Source organism: Budorcas taxicolor, chromosome 2, assembly GCF_023091745.1.
Source record: "Budorcas taxicolor isolate Tak-1 chromosome 2, Takin1.1, whole genome shotgun sequence".
Classification (NCBI taxonomy): domain Eukaryota; kingdom Metazoa; phylum Chordata; class Mammalia; order Artiodactyla; family Bovidae; genus Budorcas; species Budorcas taxicolor.
In genome coordinates, this window is record NC_068911.1 from 115377648 (window position 1) to 115394487 (window position 16840).

The 16840-nt window shown below is 47.1% G+C and overlaps 1 protein-coding gene across 1 annotated transcript in view; it reads left to right on the forward strand.

The window, feature by feature from the left end:
* The window catches only part of STEAP3 (STEAP3 metalloreductase), a 46723-nt gene that overhangs the window by 14698 nt on the left and 15185 nt on the right, over positions 1 to 16840 (forward strand). Inside the window, exons 2-3 of the mRNA XM_052656625.1 lie at positions 9668 to 10167; positions 11774 to 12301. Of these exons, the coding sequence (XP_052512585.1) occupies positions 9688 to 10167; positions 11774 to 12301 (1008 nt within the window). The 5' untranslated portion in view covers positions 9668 to 9687. The remainder of the gene's footprint in view (positions 1 to 9667; positions 10168 to 11773; positions 12302 to 16840) is intronic.

Here is a 16840-nt window from a genome sequence, read left to right on the forward strand (position 1 = left end):
GGGTTTTTTCCTCTGGGGTTATTGTGAATGTGCTACTGGGAACACTGGTGCACACATTTTTGTGTGTATATATGCTTTCATTTTTCTAGGGTATCTGTGTTCCTAGAAGTGGGATCGCTGGAATACATAGAAACTCTATGTTGAAATTTCTGAGGAACTTCCAGACTCTTTTCTCCAGTGGCTGTACCATTTTACTTTCCCAATAGCAGTGGATGCGGGTTTTGATTTCTCTATATCCCCACCAACAATTTGTATCTTTGTCTCTCTCTCTCTTTTTTTTTTTTTTTTTTTGATTAAGCCATCCTAGTAGGTATAAAGTGATACCTCATGGTTTTCTTCATAATTTGCTTTTCCTTGGGGGCTGATCATGTTGGGCATCTTTTTATGTGTTTCTTGAAAACCAGGAAATCTTCTTTGGAGAAATGTCTACTCAAATCCTTTGCCCAATTTTATATAGGTTGTCTTTTTAATATTGAGCTGTACGAGTTCTTTATATATTTAGAAACAAGTCCCTCATCAGCTATATGGCTTCCAAAACTGCTCTCTCATTCTGTGGGTTGTCCTTTCACTTTCTTGATCGTGTGTTATCTGTATTTCTTGTCCACAGCCAATTAACAGGATCTGGGAGGGCCTTAATTAAGAGGAAAGCAGGCTGACAGCTGTGATAAATGTCCTGCCAGTGAGGGAGGAGATAAGCCTATAACACAGTTCTAAAAAGGCAAGATGAGACTCAGGAACATCCCTTCTTGCAGCTCAGGTTGATCTCTGGGTTCTGGGTGAGGATGTGCTTGCCTTCTCTTGAAACAGGCACTGCATTTTGGAAGGATTTCTGCCCCCAAAGGACAAATAGAGTAAGTTTTGAAGCTGGAAGCTTCTGTGACATGTATCTCTAGTCACAAATATGCATGGAACATCTGCAATGTGTCAGGCACAAGGTTGGGTTTTAGAAGTCGGGCCATGGAACAAGCATGGTGATCTCTACCTTCCCAAAGTTGACTGGGGCAAGGCATGGGGACGCCAACAGACAAGGGCCTAGAGAAGCCCACTAGGTCCCTAACCACAGGCAAAGTCCCAGGTGTGCACCGGGCTCAACTACCCCATGCCCACTGAGGGAAGCCAGGCGGTCTTCCACCATTTCACAAATAAGGAAACTGAAGGAGCTTGTCCAGTGTCTACTGGTGAGGAAATTGTCAGGATGAAACCTAGAGTTTCAGCCTCTGAGAGCCATGCTCTTCATCTCTATGCTTTTTTAGTTTATTTGTGTGTGTGTGTGTGTGTGTTTTAAGTTCTGGGTAAGAATTTGCATTTTCATTTATGACTTGCCAGCTCCTAGGTGCTGGCTGTGGGTGCATACACCCTTTGCCCCAGGGCCACGAGCTATCTGTGGATCCCTGCTCTTCAGCTCCTGGGCCTTTTCTCACACAGGCTCATCTTTCTAGAAGGCTTTTCTGAGCTCACTTGCACATCTTTCAAGGCTCAGCTCAGGCCCACCTCCTGCAGGAAGCTGCCCAGCTGCCCTGTCTGTTGGCAGGGTCCTTTCCCAGGGGACCGTGTTCAGTTGCATCTTGTGCCTGTCACTCTGTGGGGACCCCAGTATCTGGAGGGTACAAACTTCCCCAGGGGTTGTCAGGGATCATCCCTGGGAGTGGGAAGAAAACTTAGAGCTTCTGTTTGTGTTTAAATTTTTAGCCTTATCTCTTTACATTTATGTGTGTTTATATATTACTTATTCTGTGTATAACATTAGAGTGTACAAATCATACTAAAATATACTTAATTTATAAATAAATAGAGCAGTTCTGGTTTGATCCCTGGGTTGGGAAGATCCCCTGGAGGAGGGCATGGCAACCCACTCCAGTATTCTTGCCTAGAGAATCCCATGGGCAGAGGGGCCTGGCAGGCTACAATCCATGGGGTCACAAAGAATCAGACATGACTGAAGTGACTTAGCACAGCACATACATAGAATTACAGGAATGTGTGCCCCCCAGATTTAATGTTAAAATTTAAAAATAAAGCTTGAACACAACTGTGGGCCACTTGAGGGCAAGAACTGTGCCATATTCCTCTTGCAGTCCATGAGGCCAGAAATGTTAGTTAAGTTAGCCTCTGCCCTGGGGGTGGAAGGGGTGGCATCCCAGGTGGCCTGCAGACCCTCCAGCTGCAGGGTGCCAAGCTGGCACCCCCACCCCCACCCACATCCAGCCCCAAAGCAGCGCCTTCGTGGCTGCAGCCTGCTCCAGCCCCTGGGGTCTGACGGGCGTGTGCCACCCGTGTAGAAGGGGCTGCAGCGCTGTCCATGCCCTGAGTGCCCACCTCTGAAGGCCTGTCCAAGAGCAGACAGAAGCTGGCAGGCAGGCCTGTGGGCCAGGCCTGGCTCCCAGCCACAAACAACCCATGTTGTGGCCCTGCCAGGAAGGAAGAGAGGCCCATCAAGCAGGGCAGGGACCCAGAGGGGACTGGAAACTGTGGTTTGTGCCAATTTCTGCACAACCAGGCCTACATGTTGTTCTGTCCACAGTCTGAGAAGGGGAGGTGGGAACGTGAGTCTGTGCAGGCAGCAGGCCCCAGCTGCCCCAACCCAGCTGCAATTTGATCCCCTCCCTTCCACCTCCCCCAGATCTGTAAACAGAATAGCAGGGGAGCCAGGGCCCAGGCAGGGTTAGGCCCTCTCACCTTTGGGTCACACGGACAGGCAACAGGGGCTCCGCTAGGCCCTTGGGGCCTCCAGGATCCTACCCCATGTCCCGCCCTTGCCAGCATCATGCCAGCTGCAGGCTCATGCTGGGCAGCGGGAGGGCTGAAGAGTTTTGAAAGGCCCATGAAGCGCTTCAGAGGATAGTGCACATAGATACACACACACCCACATGTACATGTACACATAGCACCAGTCAGAAAAGGTGGCTCTGAGTTCTTGTTAGCTAATTTCACCCTCGCAACAGTCGTTGGAGGAAGATGCAATTTGTGTTCCCATTTTAAAGGTGAGAGGACTAAAGTGCAGAAGCACCTGGGTGGTGAGCAATGGGCATGGCTATGATCAGAACCTAGCACCTCTGCCCAGGTGGCTGGCCTTTTCCTGTCCCAAGGACCACATTTTGGTAGCAAGAAGCACTTTGGAGGTGTTTCATGTTTAGTTTCCATTTACCCTGAGGCTCAAAGCAGGGCCCCTGAGGACAATAAGTCTGGGATGTTTAATAGGTCCCTAGATGTTCCAATGTCTCAGGGTCAGTTCAGGGCAAAACTGGGACCAGCCCCAGGTCTCTGGGGCTGTGGCTTCCCTCAGCTTCAGCTGCGTCACCTCAGATCCCTGACGGGAAGCAAATACGAATGAGGTTCTGAGCAGTGAAGCTTGAGTCCCAGCCCTGAACACTTCCTCCCACCTCGTGATGCTAAGTCTGGGGATAAACACAGACAGGATTCCAAGTCCAGGTCTCACTGACTTCTCTTTGGGCTGGTTCATGTTTACTGTGAGGCTGTAGATCACTCAGGGCTCTTCAAGGACCAGCAGAGGCTGTGTGTGCCGTGAAGTTGTCGTTGGCTGCCCCTTTGGAAGCCCTATCCCTTCTTTTACTGCATCACCCAACACGCACACACAGACACATGCAATTATAAACCACTGGAGAGTGGGGAGCATTTCTTATTCATCTTTATCCTCCCAAGAGGGTTCAGCATGTGGTAACTGCTCAGGAGATGAGAAGGAGAAGGGGAGACCAAAGCCAGAGGAGAGGCTTCTATTCATGAGGGGACCTGCTTGGGATCCTCCAAATCATTAGCAAACATGAAGGTGACCTGGAAAGCTCAGTGTGGTGACTCCCCCCCTGAAGGAACAAAGCCTGCTCTGGCACTGGTATCTCCAGGTGGCTGGGGCAGGGACTGGGGAGACCCCAGGGTACCTGTCCAAGCCCCGACTGGCCATAGGGAAAGCTGGAGTCCCTAGGGAGGGATGTACAGTTATCTTGGCCCAAATCCCTGATGCTAGCCTGGGAATCCAAGGCCACCTGCAAAGCCCCTGTCACCACTCACCCCTCTCCCCAGGTGCACAGGCACTGGCAGGGTCTCTGCATCCTTCCATCACCTCACCCCTGCTGCTGGGACAGTGCTGGCACCCAGGGTCTGCTTCATCACCAGAGCCGCCATCCACCCAGTGCTGGCTTAACTGCTGAGAGAGTACTGTTCATATTGGTTTCTTCATTCCTACAACCCCCCCATAATGTGCGCCATTATCAGCTGTAGTCACCGTAATGTTCATTAGATCTCCCAAACATACTCATAACTGAAAGTCTCTACCCTTTGACCAATATCTCCCCATTTCTCCTGATCACCAGTCTACTCTCTACTTCTAAGTTGGGGTTTTTCAGAACCACATATAAGTGGGGTCATGCAGTATTTGTCTTCTGTATTTGGTTTATTCCACTTAGCATAATGTCCCATGGGTTCATCATGTTGATGCAAATATCAAGATTTCCTTCTTTTTTTAAGGTTGAATAATATTCCCTTGTACTCATATACCATATTTTCATTATCCATTCATCCATGGACAGACACTGAGGTTGTTTCCATATCTTGTCTACTATGAATTATGCTACAATAAACATGGGGTACAGATCTCTCCAAGAGAGTGATTTTATTTCCTTTGGTAAATATTCAGTAGTCATTTGCTGGATGATATAGTAGTTCTATTTTTAATATTTTGAGGAGTCACTGTGCTGTTTTCCACAATGGCTATACGAATTTACATTCCCACTAGCAGTGCGTCAGTTCAGTTCAGTCCAGTTCAGTCGCTCAGTCGTGTCTGACTCTTTGCAACCCCATGAACTGCAGCACGCCAGGCCTCCCTGTCCATCACCAACTCCCAGAAGGGTTCTCTTTTCTCTACATGTGTGCCAAGGACTTACTATCTTTTGACTTTTTGACACTAGTCATCCTAACAGGTATGAGGTTTTGATTTACATTTTCCTGATTAGTGATGTTAAGTATCTTTTTATATATTTGTTGACCATTTGTATGTCTTCCTCAGCAAAATGTCTGTTAATTCCTTTGCATTTTTAATTGGATTACTTGGAGTTTTACTATTGAGTTGTATGATTTCCTTAAATATTTTAGAAATCAACCCCTTATTGAATATATGATTTACAAATATTTTCTTCCATTCCACATATTACCTTTTCATGTTGTTGACTGTTGATTTTTCCTTTGCTGTGTGAAAACTTTTTAGTTTGATGTAGTCAAACTGAACTTGTTTGTTTTTACTTTTGATCTTTGTCCTTTTGGTGTCAAATCTAAAGGAGGCCATTGAGAAGACCAATGTCAGGGAGCTTTTTCCCAAGTTTTTTTCTAGGACAGTAATACAGTTTCAGGTCTTGTTTGTTTTGTTTTGTTTTGTTTTGTTTTTTGAGTGTGATTCTTTAATCCATTTTGAGTTGATTTTTCTGTATGATATGAGATATGGGTCCACTTTCATTCTGTCTGGTTTTTCCAATGCCATTTATTGAAGAGATTGTCCTTTCCCTATTGTATATTCTTGACCATATATGCATGGGTTTATTTCTGGGTTGGCTATTTTGGTTTATGTCTGTTTTATGTCAGTAATATATTGTTTTGATTACTAAAGCTTTGTAATATAATTTGAAATCAGGAAATACAATGCTTCTAGCTTTGTTCTTCTTGCTCAAGATTGCTCTAGTTATTTGGGATCTTTTGTGGTTCTGTATGAATCCTAGTATTTTTTTTTCTATATCTGAAAAAGGTCATTGGAATTTTTGTATAGATTGCTATGAATCTGAAAGTGTTTTAATTTCTTAGCATCTTCATCAATTTCTTTCATCAGTGTTCCATAGTTTTAAGTGTACAGATCTTTCCCCTCCTTGGTTAAATTAATTCCAAAGTATTTTATTCTTTAAAAAATACTTATTTATTTGTTTTATTTGGCTGCTTTGGGTCTTAGTTGCAGCACACATGGGATCTTTTGTTGTGGCAAATGGGCTTAGTTGCCCCAAGCCATGTGGGATCTTAGTTCTCTGACCAGGGATCAAACCAGCACTCCCTGCATTGGGAGGCAGATTCCTAACCACTGGACCACCAGGGAAGGGACTGTGAAGAAGGCTGAGCGCCGAAGAACTGATGCTTTTGAACTGTGGTGTTGGAGAAGACTCTTGAGAGTCCCTTGGACTGCAAGGAGATCCAACCAGTCCATCCTAAAGGAGATCAGTCCTGGGTGTTCATTGGAAGGACTGATGCTGAAGCTGAAACTCCAATACTTTGGCCACCTCATGTGAAGAGTTGACTCATTGGAAAAGACCCTGATGCTGGGAGGGATTGGGGGCAGGAGGAGAAGGGGACGACAGAGGATGAGATGACTGGATGGCATCACCGACTCGATGGACATGAGTTTGAGTAAACTCCGGGAGTTGGTGATGGACAGGGAGGCCTGGCGTGCTGCGATTCATGGGGTCACAAAAAGTCGGACACGATTGAGCGACTGAACTAAACTGAACTGAACTGATGGGACTGTTTAGTGAATTTCTTTTTCAGATAGTTCATTGTTGGTATATATACAGCTTATTTTTGCATGTTGAGTTTGTATCCTGCAGCTTCACTGGATCAGTTTCTTAGTTTTAATAGTTTTTTGGTGGTGTCTTTAGAGTTTTCTATATATAAGATCATGTCAACTCCAAAGAAAGACAATTTTACTTTTTCCTTACCAATCTGGATGTCTTTTGTTCTTTTTCTTGTCTGATTGCTCTACGTAGAACTTCCACTACTATGTTGAATAGAAGTGGCCAGGAGTGGGCATCCTTGTATTGTTCCTAATCTCAGAGGAAAAGCTTTCACCTTCTCACCATTGAGTATGATATTACGTGTGAGCTTGTCATATATGGCCTTTATTATACTGAAGTACATTCCTAATTCTGTATCTAACTTGTTGAGAGTTTTTATCATGAAAGAATGTTCAATTTTGTTTTTTCTGCATCTATTGAGATGATCATATTAATTTCATCCCTCATTCTTTCATTATGGTATATCACATTTAAAGGTTTACCTATGTTGAACCACCCTGGCATCCCAGGGATAAATCCCACTTTGATCATGGTGTAGGATCCTTTTAATGTGCTGCTGAATTCAGTTTCTTAGTGTTTCATTGAGGATTTTTGCATCTATGTTCATCAGGGATATTGGCCTATAATTTCCTTTTCTTGTAATGTCCTTATCTGGCTTTGGTATCAGAGTAATGATAGCATCATAAAATGAGCTTAGAAGTGTTCCATTCTCTTCAGTTTTTTGTTTTTTTTTTTTAAGAGTGAGGAAAGGATTAGCATTAACTTGTCAGGAAATCTCTGGAAGAATTCACCAGTGAAGCCATCCAGTCCTGGCCTTTCTCTTTTGGGAGAGGCTTTGGGGTTTTTTTGTTTGTTTGTTTGTTTGCTTGCTTATTAATTTATTTTAAAATAGTCACAATAAATCCACTTTATTTTAAAATAGATATTTTCATGAAAATGATATTTTCCAAAACAAAAAGTAATGCGAACAGAGGCATTGTTTTATATTTTTTTAATATCTCCTTAAGGGCTGGCTTAATATGAAAGAGCTGAATTCTCACTTTTCTGCATTCAGTGTGGGGCAATATTTGATTGAAATGTGTGAAGAAAATCCAGCGTCACAGAGACATGTAGTTAGGAAAGGGGAGAGTGTCTTAGTAACTTCTTTATCATTATAGATATTCTTCTTTGAGTCAACATCTATCTAGTCAGCTAAGTCAGAGAGTTTTTTAAATTACTGATTCAATCTCCTTACTCATTACTGGCCTGTTCAGATTTTTCATTTCATCATGAGTCAGTCTTGGTAGATAGTATGTTTTTAGGAATTTATCCATTTCATTGGTGTTGTCCAATTTGTTGTCATGTAATTGTCCATAATAGTCTCTTATAATCTTTTGTATTTCCGTGATGTCAGTTATAATGTCTCTTTCTTTTGTATTTTATTTGAATCTTTTTTTTTTCTTAGTGAATCTAGCTAAAGGTTTGTCAATTTTATCTTTTCAGAACACCAGGTCTTCATTGATTTTTTTCTGTTGTTTTTCTAGCTTTTATTTCAATTAGCTCCACTCTGATCTCTATTATTTCCTTCCTTCTGTTAACTTGGACTTTGTTGTTCTTTTTCTAGTTCCTTGAGATGTAAATTAAGTTGTTTTGAGATCTTTCTTTTTTCTTCATTTTGGCATTAGGCTATACTTTCCTCTTAGAGCTGCTTTTGCTTCACTTCATACTTTTTGGTATGTTATATTTCCATTTTTGCTTGCTTCAGATATATATTTTTTTTTAATTTCTCTTTTGATTTCTTCTTTGGTTTATTGGTCATTCAGGAGTATGTTACTTTCCACATATTTGTGGATTTTCTAATTTTTCTCCTGTTACTGATTTCTAGTTTCATACCGTTGTGGTTGGAAAAATACTTGATGTGATTTCAGCTTTTTTAAATTGTTAAGATGTGTTTTATGACCTAACATATATACTCTATCCTGGAGGATGTTCTGTGACATGTGAGGAGAATATCTATTGTACTGCTGTTGAATAGAATGTTCTCTATATATTTGTTGGGTTCATTTGGTCTAAAGTATAGTTCAAGTTCAATGTTTCCATGCTGACTTTTTTTTCCTGTCTGATCCATCTATTACTGAAAGTGGGTTAGTAAAGTCCCCTACTGTTATTGTTGCTGTTTTCCCTTCGGGTATATTAACATTTGCTTTATGTATTTAGGTGTTCTATCTACCATAATTTTAAATTCATGATGAGTTTGAATCATATTTGGAGAGCTCTTTCACAATTAAACTTGTGACATTGGTCATTATTGGTGACAAAGCTGCAGATAGGCCAATACTACTGTGTTGCTGCTTACATTCATACTGAAGAAAATAGCAACTTACAGCTAGAAGTTGGTGACAATTAAAACAAATAACTTTCCCACCCAAGTTTACTGTAAATTTGTAGCCCAAATGCAGGGGCCCAATCTTAGGTCCCATTCACTGTCAAGTCCCACTCCAGTCCTACCCTCAGAGAGTAGAATTCTGGTGTTCGTTCGTTCATTCAGTAAGCACTGAACACCAGCTCTGTGCCAGGCCTTGTGATAATTGGTGAGATCCACAGTCAAATAACATGAGGTCTCTACCTTTAAGCTGCTAATTGTCTACTTAAGGAAGAGCATCAGAGATACCATTCCTAAATGCAGAGTGTAAACAAACACAGGAACGCATCATCTACCCTTCCTGGTAATCCAATAAACCCAATGATGCTAAGGTCGGGGTCACTCCCGGATAGTAACACTGGATATTACATAATGCTTTTGAAAAGACATGCATAGCATTGATCATAGAAATTCCATACCCTTCTTTCTCAGCACACTCACTCTCACAAATTTGTACCAAGCAAATAATTCAGGACAGAGGACAGAGTAGAACACAGAGGTCCTTCCCTCTCCTTTTATGGAATCTGTGAGCTCCTGAGGAAGGGACTGGGACTTATTCAACTTGTGCTCCCATGTTGGCACATGTTAACATTGAAAGGCCTGTTGAGTGAATGTTGGACCGTCATGCAGTTCTGATGGACAGAGAGGGAGCTGGTAGGAGGGGCAGTCCACAAGCCCTCTGCTGACCAACTTCCTGTTTCTCTTCTAGCCACCAGAACATCAGGAAAGATGGACAAGCCACTCATCAGCCACCACCTGGTGGACAGTGATGGCAGCCTTGCTGAGGCCCCCAGTGAGGTTCCCAAAGTGGGCATCCTGGGCAGCGGGGACTTTGCCCGCTCCCTGGCCACCCGCCTGGTGGGCTCCGGCTTCAGTGTGGTGGTGGGGAGCCGCAACCCCAAACGCATGGCTGGGCTGTTTCCCTCAGCAGCGCAAGTGACTTTCCAAGAGGAGGCGGTGGGCTCCCCGGAGGTCATCTTCGTGGCTATGTTCCGGGAACACTACTCCACACTGTGTGGCCTCAGTGACCAGCTGTCTGGCAAGATCCTGGTGGACGTGAGCAATCCCACAGAGCAGGAGCACCTTCAGCACCATGAGTCCAATGCTGAGTACCTGGCCTCCCTTTTCCCCACCTGCGCAGTGGTCAAGGCCTTCAATGTCATCTCTGCCTGGACCCTGCAGTCTGGTCCAAGGGATGGAAATAGGCAGGTAAGTGCTGGAGGAATGCAGTCATCATAATCAATGTAAATGGCTAACTTTCACTGAAGGCCCTTGATGAACCAGGCTCTTCGTGTACGTTATCTCAGCTCATCTCACATGACTGCAAAGTTCCATTTCACAGAGTAGGGCAGTGTGGTGCAGAGTTGTTAATGAGCTTAGTTACACCAGGTCCCATAGCTTGGTGAGCTGGGGTTTCAACTGGAAATCCATGTTCTTCTATGGTAATTTGATTTCCAAGAAAATAAGGAGGAAAAGATTGATGGCTTTCTTTTTACTATCTGGAGTCAAGAAGAGAGATTTTGCTTTTAGGATTGGACTTAGAAAGAAGAACCTGTGCCAGATCCTGAGGAAGGAGGCAAGTCCCAAACTTTATCTCATTTATTCCAAGGGTTTCCAAGAACTGAGCAGATTTCTCAGAATAGTTAATAGCAGGTTTTTCTGGAGGTGGAAAATGGCTCCAGAAAACAGCCATTGCTGCATACAGTTGTTGGCAAGAGGGGCTCTAACCAGGGCAAGATGGTTTTTAATGTCAAGAGGCCACCTGCACTTTCCTGAAGGAAGAATGCTAACACATGTGTATGAGACCCTCTTCCAATGAATCCAGCTCAGATGGCTTCTCTGCCAACTCCATGCCAGGCTGTGGGAGAGCCCGCCGGTACCCAGCCCCTCTAACTGGAGGGTCCTCTTTACAGCCTGCGTCTTGGGGCTCTCATATGTGGACAGGCAAGGGACAGTGGCTGAATGTAGGATAGCAGGGCCTAGAGGAAGCAGAACCAGCAGCTGGCTGGGGAAGCCTTTGAAGTCAGCTTTGGCCTTGGCCCAACCTCATGTTATCAGGCACAGAAAGGGCATTCCTTCTGTGGCACAGAGGTGAGAATTGATGTTCCCAAACTTCAGTTTCCTCACCTGAAAAATGTGGACAGTAGTACCTACTTTCAGGCTTGTGGCAACACTGAGGGATCACACGTGTTAAGCCTGGCACATAGTAGGTCCTGAGTCAGTGTTGGTAGAGCAGCTGACCACAGCAGTGTCAGCAAGACACACAGAGTGTTTGGGGTCAGAGGATACCAGTGGACCTGCCTGGGGGCTCACAGAGGGGAGCAGTGGGCTACAAGGCAGGGGCTGGCTTGTGGAATGCCTCATATGTTGGCTGAGAGCCGTAAGGGGCAAGAGGACACTTGTGGACTGAGGGATGGAGCTGCAGCCACAGCAGCATGTTCTAAGCCATACGCAAAGCCCAGTTGCTGAGCAACCCTCAGGGCAGGCCAGAGTCCTCGAGGCACCTATTCCAAGGGCTCCTGGGGGCTGCCTAGATGGGTGTTCTGCTTGTGGATGCTGATGGCTATGAGCTGGGTGAGATGCTCACTGTTGAATGAATGTTGGCCATTATCCTTGAGTAGTGGGCACTGCTGGGTCAGAGACTGGGAGACCACAGGGAGGAAACGCCTCTGGCCTGGGAGTCAGGGTCACCTTCTGCTCCAGCTGTACCTTACCTGGCAGTTTCCTTGGCTATTTAGTGAGGAGTTTGACCAGGAGACTCTCTGAGGCCCCACCCAGGGACCCCATCTGACGCCTCCCACCTCCCTCCCCACAGGTGCCCATCTGCAGTGACCAGCCGGAAGCCAAGCGCACTGTCTTGGAGATGGTAAGGGCCATGGGCTTCACCCCTGTGGACATGGGGTCCCTGGCCTCAGCCCGGGAGGTGGAGGCCATGCCCCTGCGCCTCTTCCCCGGCTGGAAGGTGCCCGCTCTCCTGGCCCTGGGGCTCTTCATCTTCTTCTACACCTACAACTTTGTCCGGGATGTGCTGGAGCCCTACGTGCAGGAGGGCAAGAACAAGTTCTACAAGCTCCCTGTGCTCGTGGTCAACACAACACTGCCCTGCGTGGCCTACGTGCTGCTGTCACTGGTGTATCTGCCCGGCGTGCTGGCAGCTGCCCTGCAGTTGCGCCGCGGCACCAAGTACCAACGCTTCCCCGACTGGCTGGACCACTGGCTGCAGCACCGCAAGCAGATGGGCCTGCTCAGTTTCTTCTGCGCTGCCCTGCACGCGGTCTACAGTCTCTGCTTGCCGCTGCGCCGCTCCCACCGCTACGAGCTGGTCAACCTGGCCATCAAGCAGGTACGGCCCTCATGAGTTGTCTCCTGCCAGTCATGGTACTGGGTGTCCCATAGGTACAACCCTCCACTTGCCATCTGCCAATTCTTCCCAGTGGCACAGCTGTAAAGAATCTGCCTGCCGATGCAGGAGATGTGGGTTGGAAAGGAGATGTGGGTTGATCCCTGGGTTGGAAAGATCCCCTGAAGTGGGGAACGGCACCCTATTCCAGGATTCTTACCTGGAGAATCCCACGGACAGAGGAGTGTGGTGGGCTATGTACATGGGGTCGCAAAAAGTCGGATATAACTGAGCAAACATGCCTAGCGCTAAGGAAGAAAAGAAAACCACGGAGAATGGTGGGGTGCAATTTTAAAGGGTGGTGTAGGAGGCCTTGCTCAGAGAAGGCAATGGCACCCCACTCCAGTACTCTTGCTTGGAAAATCCCATGGTTGGAGGAGCCTGGTAGGCTGCAGTCCATGGGATAGTGGAGAGTTGGACATGACTGAGCGACTTCACTTTCACTTTTCACTTTTCATGCATTGGAGAAGGAAATGGCAACCCACTCCAGTGTTCTTGCCTGGAGAATCCCAGGGACGGGGCAGCCTGGTGGGCTGCCATCTATGGGGTCGCACAGAGTCGGACACAACTGAAGTGACTTAGCAGCAGCAGCAGCAGGAGGCCTTGCTGAGTAGGTGATATGTGAGCACAGGTTGGAAGGAGAAGAGTTGCCTGGCACCTTTGAGAAATAGCAAGGAGGACCTCTTGGTGGAGCCCAGGGAGGCAGTGGTGGGTGAGGCCTGGGAGGCTGAAGCCACACCAGAGAGGCCTTGAAGGCCAAGGAAGGGCTTTGGCCTTAGACCCTAAGCCAATGAAAGGTTTTGAGTAGAGGATTGATGATCCATCTGGAGTTTTAATTGGCTCACTCTGCTGCCAGGTGGAGAAGATAGACGACCTTCTAACTTGATCAGATGAAGATGCTGGGAAACCAGTTAGGAGGCTGTGCAGGAACCCTGGTGAGAGGCGGTGGAGGCTTGGAATGGGGTGGGGACAGCAGAGGGGCAAGAAGGTATTGAAGGCATGTTTTGAAGCCCAAGTACACAGGATTGCTACAATAGACTTGGGATAGATGAGATGCTCAGGTTCTCAGCCTGAGTACCGAGGCGGGTGGAGTTACCATCATCTGAGATGGGGAAGGCTGCTGGGGAAGAAATATGGTTGGGGAGAGGGGGGCACAGTAATTATGCATTTAGGAAAGCCAGATGGTGCTCTTTTGCCATCAGGATTCCTGGGAATGCAAGGCCTTCAGGCCAAACCAAATAGCACCACAGGCAGCCTCCCCTGGCACCTGTACCCACAGAAATAGGCCCCCTAGATGCTTCCTCATGGTTTACAAACTCACAGGGCCTGATTCTGACTCCAAAGCGCAGGTCTGCAAGCAACACTGCTTTTCTTTATTTTCGCTAACCTGCTTGATTCTACCTCTAGCCCTCAGCCTCTGGCCTGGTGTGTGGGTCCTACACACTCCAGGACACTTAAGTCATCCAATGAGACCCTTCTCATCTGCCCCTGGTTCCAGCTGCAGTTTTGTTCTTGCTTGGAAAGCAGGGATCCTACTGAGGCTGTGCCCTCCCCAGGCACATCTGCCATGCAGCCATCCCCTCAGAGGCCTGGCCACTTCCCAGAGCAGGACTGTGGGGGCAAGGTGGGGCCGCTTCCTGGGAACCACAGACCTCAGCCCCTACTCACCTGGGTTCCTGCTTCCCTGCTCGCAGCTTCTCAAATGCCCCTGTCCTTCCCCACCCATGGACACCTGGCATCATTGCATCTGTAGGCTTGGGCCTTCATAAAAGAAAATTGGAACCCAGACTTCAGACTTCTCATTGCTGGCAATGAGAGAGAAAGGGAAAAATAATGGTCACATACTCTTTAAAAAGAGCTTACTCTTAGCATTCTAAGAGCTTTACATACCCAGCGTGAATTCATTTAGCCCTTGTCTCTATAAGGCAGATGCTGTAATACCCTTATTTGACAGGTGATAAAACAGGCACAGAGAGTTTAAGTTACTTGGCCAGAGTCACACAGCCAGTAAGGGGCTGAGGTGGGATGCAGATCCAGCCATTCTCTTCCAGATCCATGTTCATGCCCATGTAATTTCTACGGGGAAAACAAGTCCAGATTACCAGTTGAATAGGTGATCCCAGAGCTCATTCATTCACTGAGTTCTACTCTACCAGGCCCTAAGGCCACAGGATGAAGTAAGACAGTCTCGTCCTCCCCTTAGCTGGCATGGGGTGGCGTGCAGGCCTGCAGGCCAGAACCCTGGACTCTTGTCCTCTAGCATCACTGACGAGAACAAAGAGCTTAACCTTGAGCAAGTCATAGCCCCTCCCTGGTTCTCAGCGCCCTGATGTCGATGGAGGTCTTACCCAATGCAAGTGGGTTTGATGCTCTCCAATATTCTCTCACTGGGCAGGAGGCCCTGCATAGCTTCTCAGGGTACGGCACAGTACTTGCTGCCCAGGAGGTGGCAGATCTGGGTGGCAGGCATTTCAGGCAGCAGGTAAGGAAGAAGGTGATGCCACCTTCCCACCAGAGCATGAGGCAAACCCCTGGCTGCCCCTTCCCCTGCTCACCCTCTGACTGCCACTCTCCAGATTCTCCACCCTGCAAAGGCTGTTTCTGTTTTTGTTTTTAATTCAACCATTTATTTATTTTTGGCTGTGCTGGGTCTTTGTTGTTGCGTGGGCTTTCTCTAGGTGGGGCAAGCGGGGGCTACTCTGCTGCCGTGTCCGGAGTTCTCATTGCAGAGGCTTCCCTGTTGATGAGCACGTGCCCTAGGCGCACGGGCTCAGCAGTTGCGGCGTGCGGGCTCTAGGGCACTCCGTTTTCAGTAGTTGTCACTCATGGGCTTCAGGAGTGGCCTGCAGGCTCTAGAGTGTGGGCTCGGGAGCTATGGTACATGTGCTTCTTTGCTCTGCAGCATGTGGAGTCTACCGGACCAGGGATCAAACCCCTCTCCCCTGTCTCGCAGGCAGAGTCTTATCCACTGCGCCACCAGGGAAGTCCCCAAGGCTCTTCTTGATATTATGTTAATATAGTTTTGCCATGATGCAAACACCAAGGCACAGAGGGGCAAGGGCAAGGTCACTTTCCCTGAGTTTCAAAGCCCTGTAACGCTGCAGGCCCCAGTGGAGGTTGCCAGGCAACCATCACTCCCACAGGATGGGATCAGAGATAGATAGCAAAGTCAAGCGAAGGGGCCGAACCTTGTTCTGCAGTGTTCTGTAGGGCAGAGCCAGGGCTGCTGTGGGTATGTCGGGGGTGGGGGCAGTTAACAGCAGAGCAGCCCAGAAGTAGGATGCACACCCAAGAAGTGATGAGTTGCCTGAACCTGGAGGTTTAGAGACTGGATAGTATGCAGGTCAACCATGCCCACAGGCTCCAAGACTGGGCATCTGAGGTTGTCCTGCATTCAGCCTCTAGCAGCAGGGCTCTGGGAGCAGTTTGTGACCTGTGACTTTCCCAGTCTGCCCTCGGGCTGCCCTCTCAGGACCCACCTTGGCTGCCTGACTGGAGGGAAGGGAGCATGCTAGCCTGGGCACAGGAAACACAGGTTTCCTTTAACCCCAAGTCCACAGAATTGGAGACGCACCAGCTGCAGAGAAGACCTCTGAGACCATGTTTATCGATATTGTTAATAGGATTACCAGTGGTAACTAGTACTTTCTGATTTACATCTATGGTAAGTCATATTTTATTTACTAGTGTTTTCTGATTTACTTCAATGGTGCCTTAGAAATACATTTTAAGGTCAAAATTAATATCAAAGAAAATGTTTTATGCACACACTGTCTTCTCCTTCCTCTCACCCCAAATCTAGTCTAAGCTGTCAGAGAGAACCATCTAGATCTCACATCTGACCGTGTCACTGCTGAAAAGCATTTGGTGACTCAGGATAAGGACAGACCCTTCCCAATGCATCTGGGATCTGTCCCCAGCCTCATCTCCCCAATGCTTCTTTGACACATCACACTCAGGGCCCATACTGTCCTCGGAATGGGCAGAGCTCATTCCTCCAGCTTGGACACCCCAACCTGGGACACCTTGGCAGTCTGACAAACTCCTATTCCTCCTTCAAAACCCAACCTCTATTAAGCCTCTCCAGCCACTCTCCCGTTCCCCATTGCCACCTCTGTTATCTGTTGTGTTTGGTCCACATTTCTATGGGATTTCTTTTGCATCACTGTGTAATCACTCATCTACATGTCTGCCCAGCCTAGATTTCCATGACTGGGTGGGTCTTCCACCCCTTGAGGTCCATGGTTCCTAACACAGAGTCCCAGTGCGTATTCACTGAGTGACTGGTAACTTGGCCACCATGAAGCTAACACCAGGCATCTCTTAAGAGAAGTCTGGGTAGAGCCTGGGGAAAGAACTAATCTAACTTTCCAGCTGCCATTAAGACGAACAGCACCAGCCATTTATTATATTAATCATCTACTATGTGCCAGTCACATGCTTCTCACTTCACAAACATCACCCATTTAGTCTTTGCAAGAA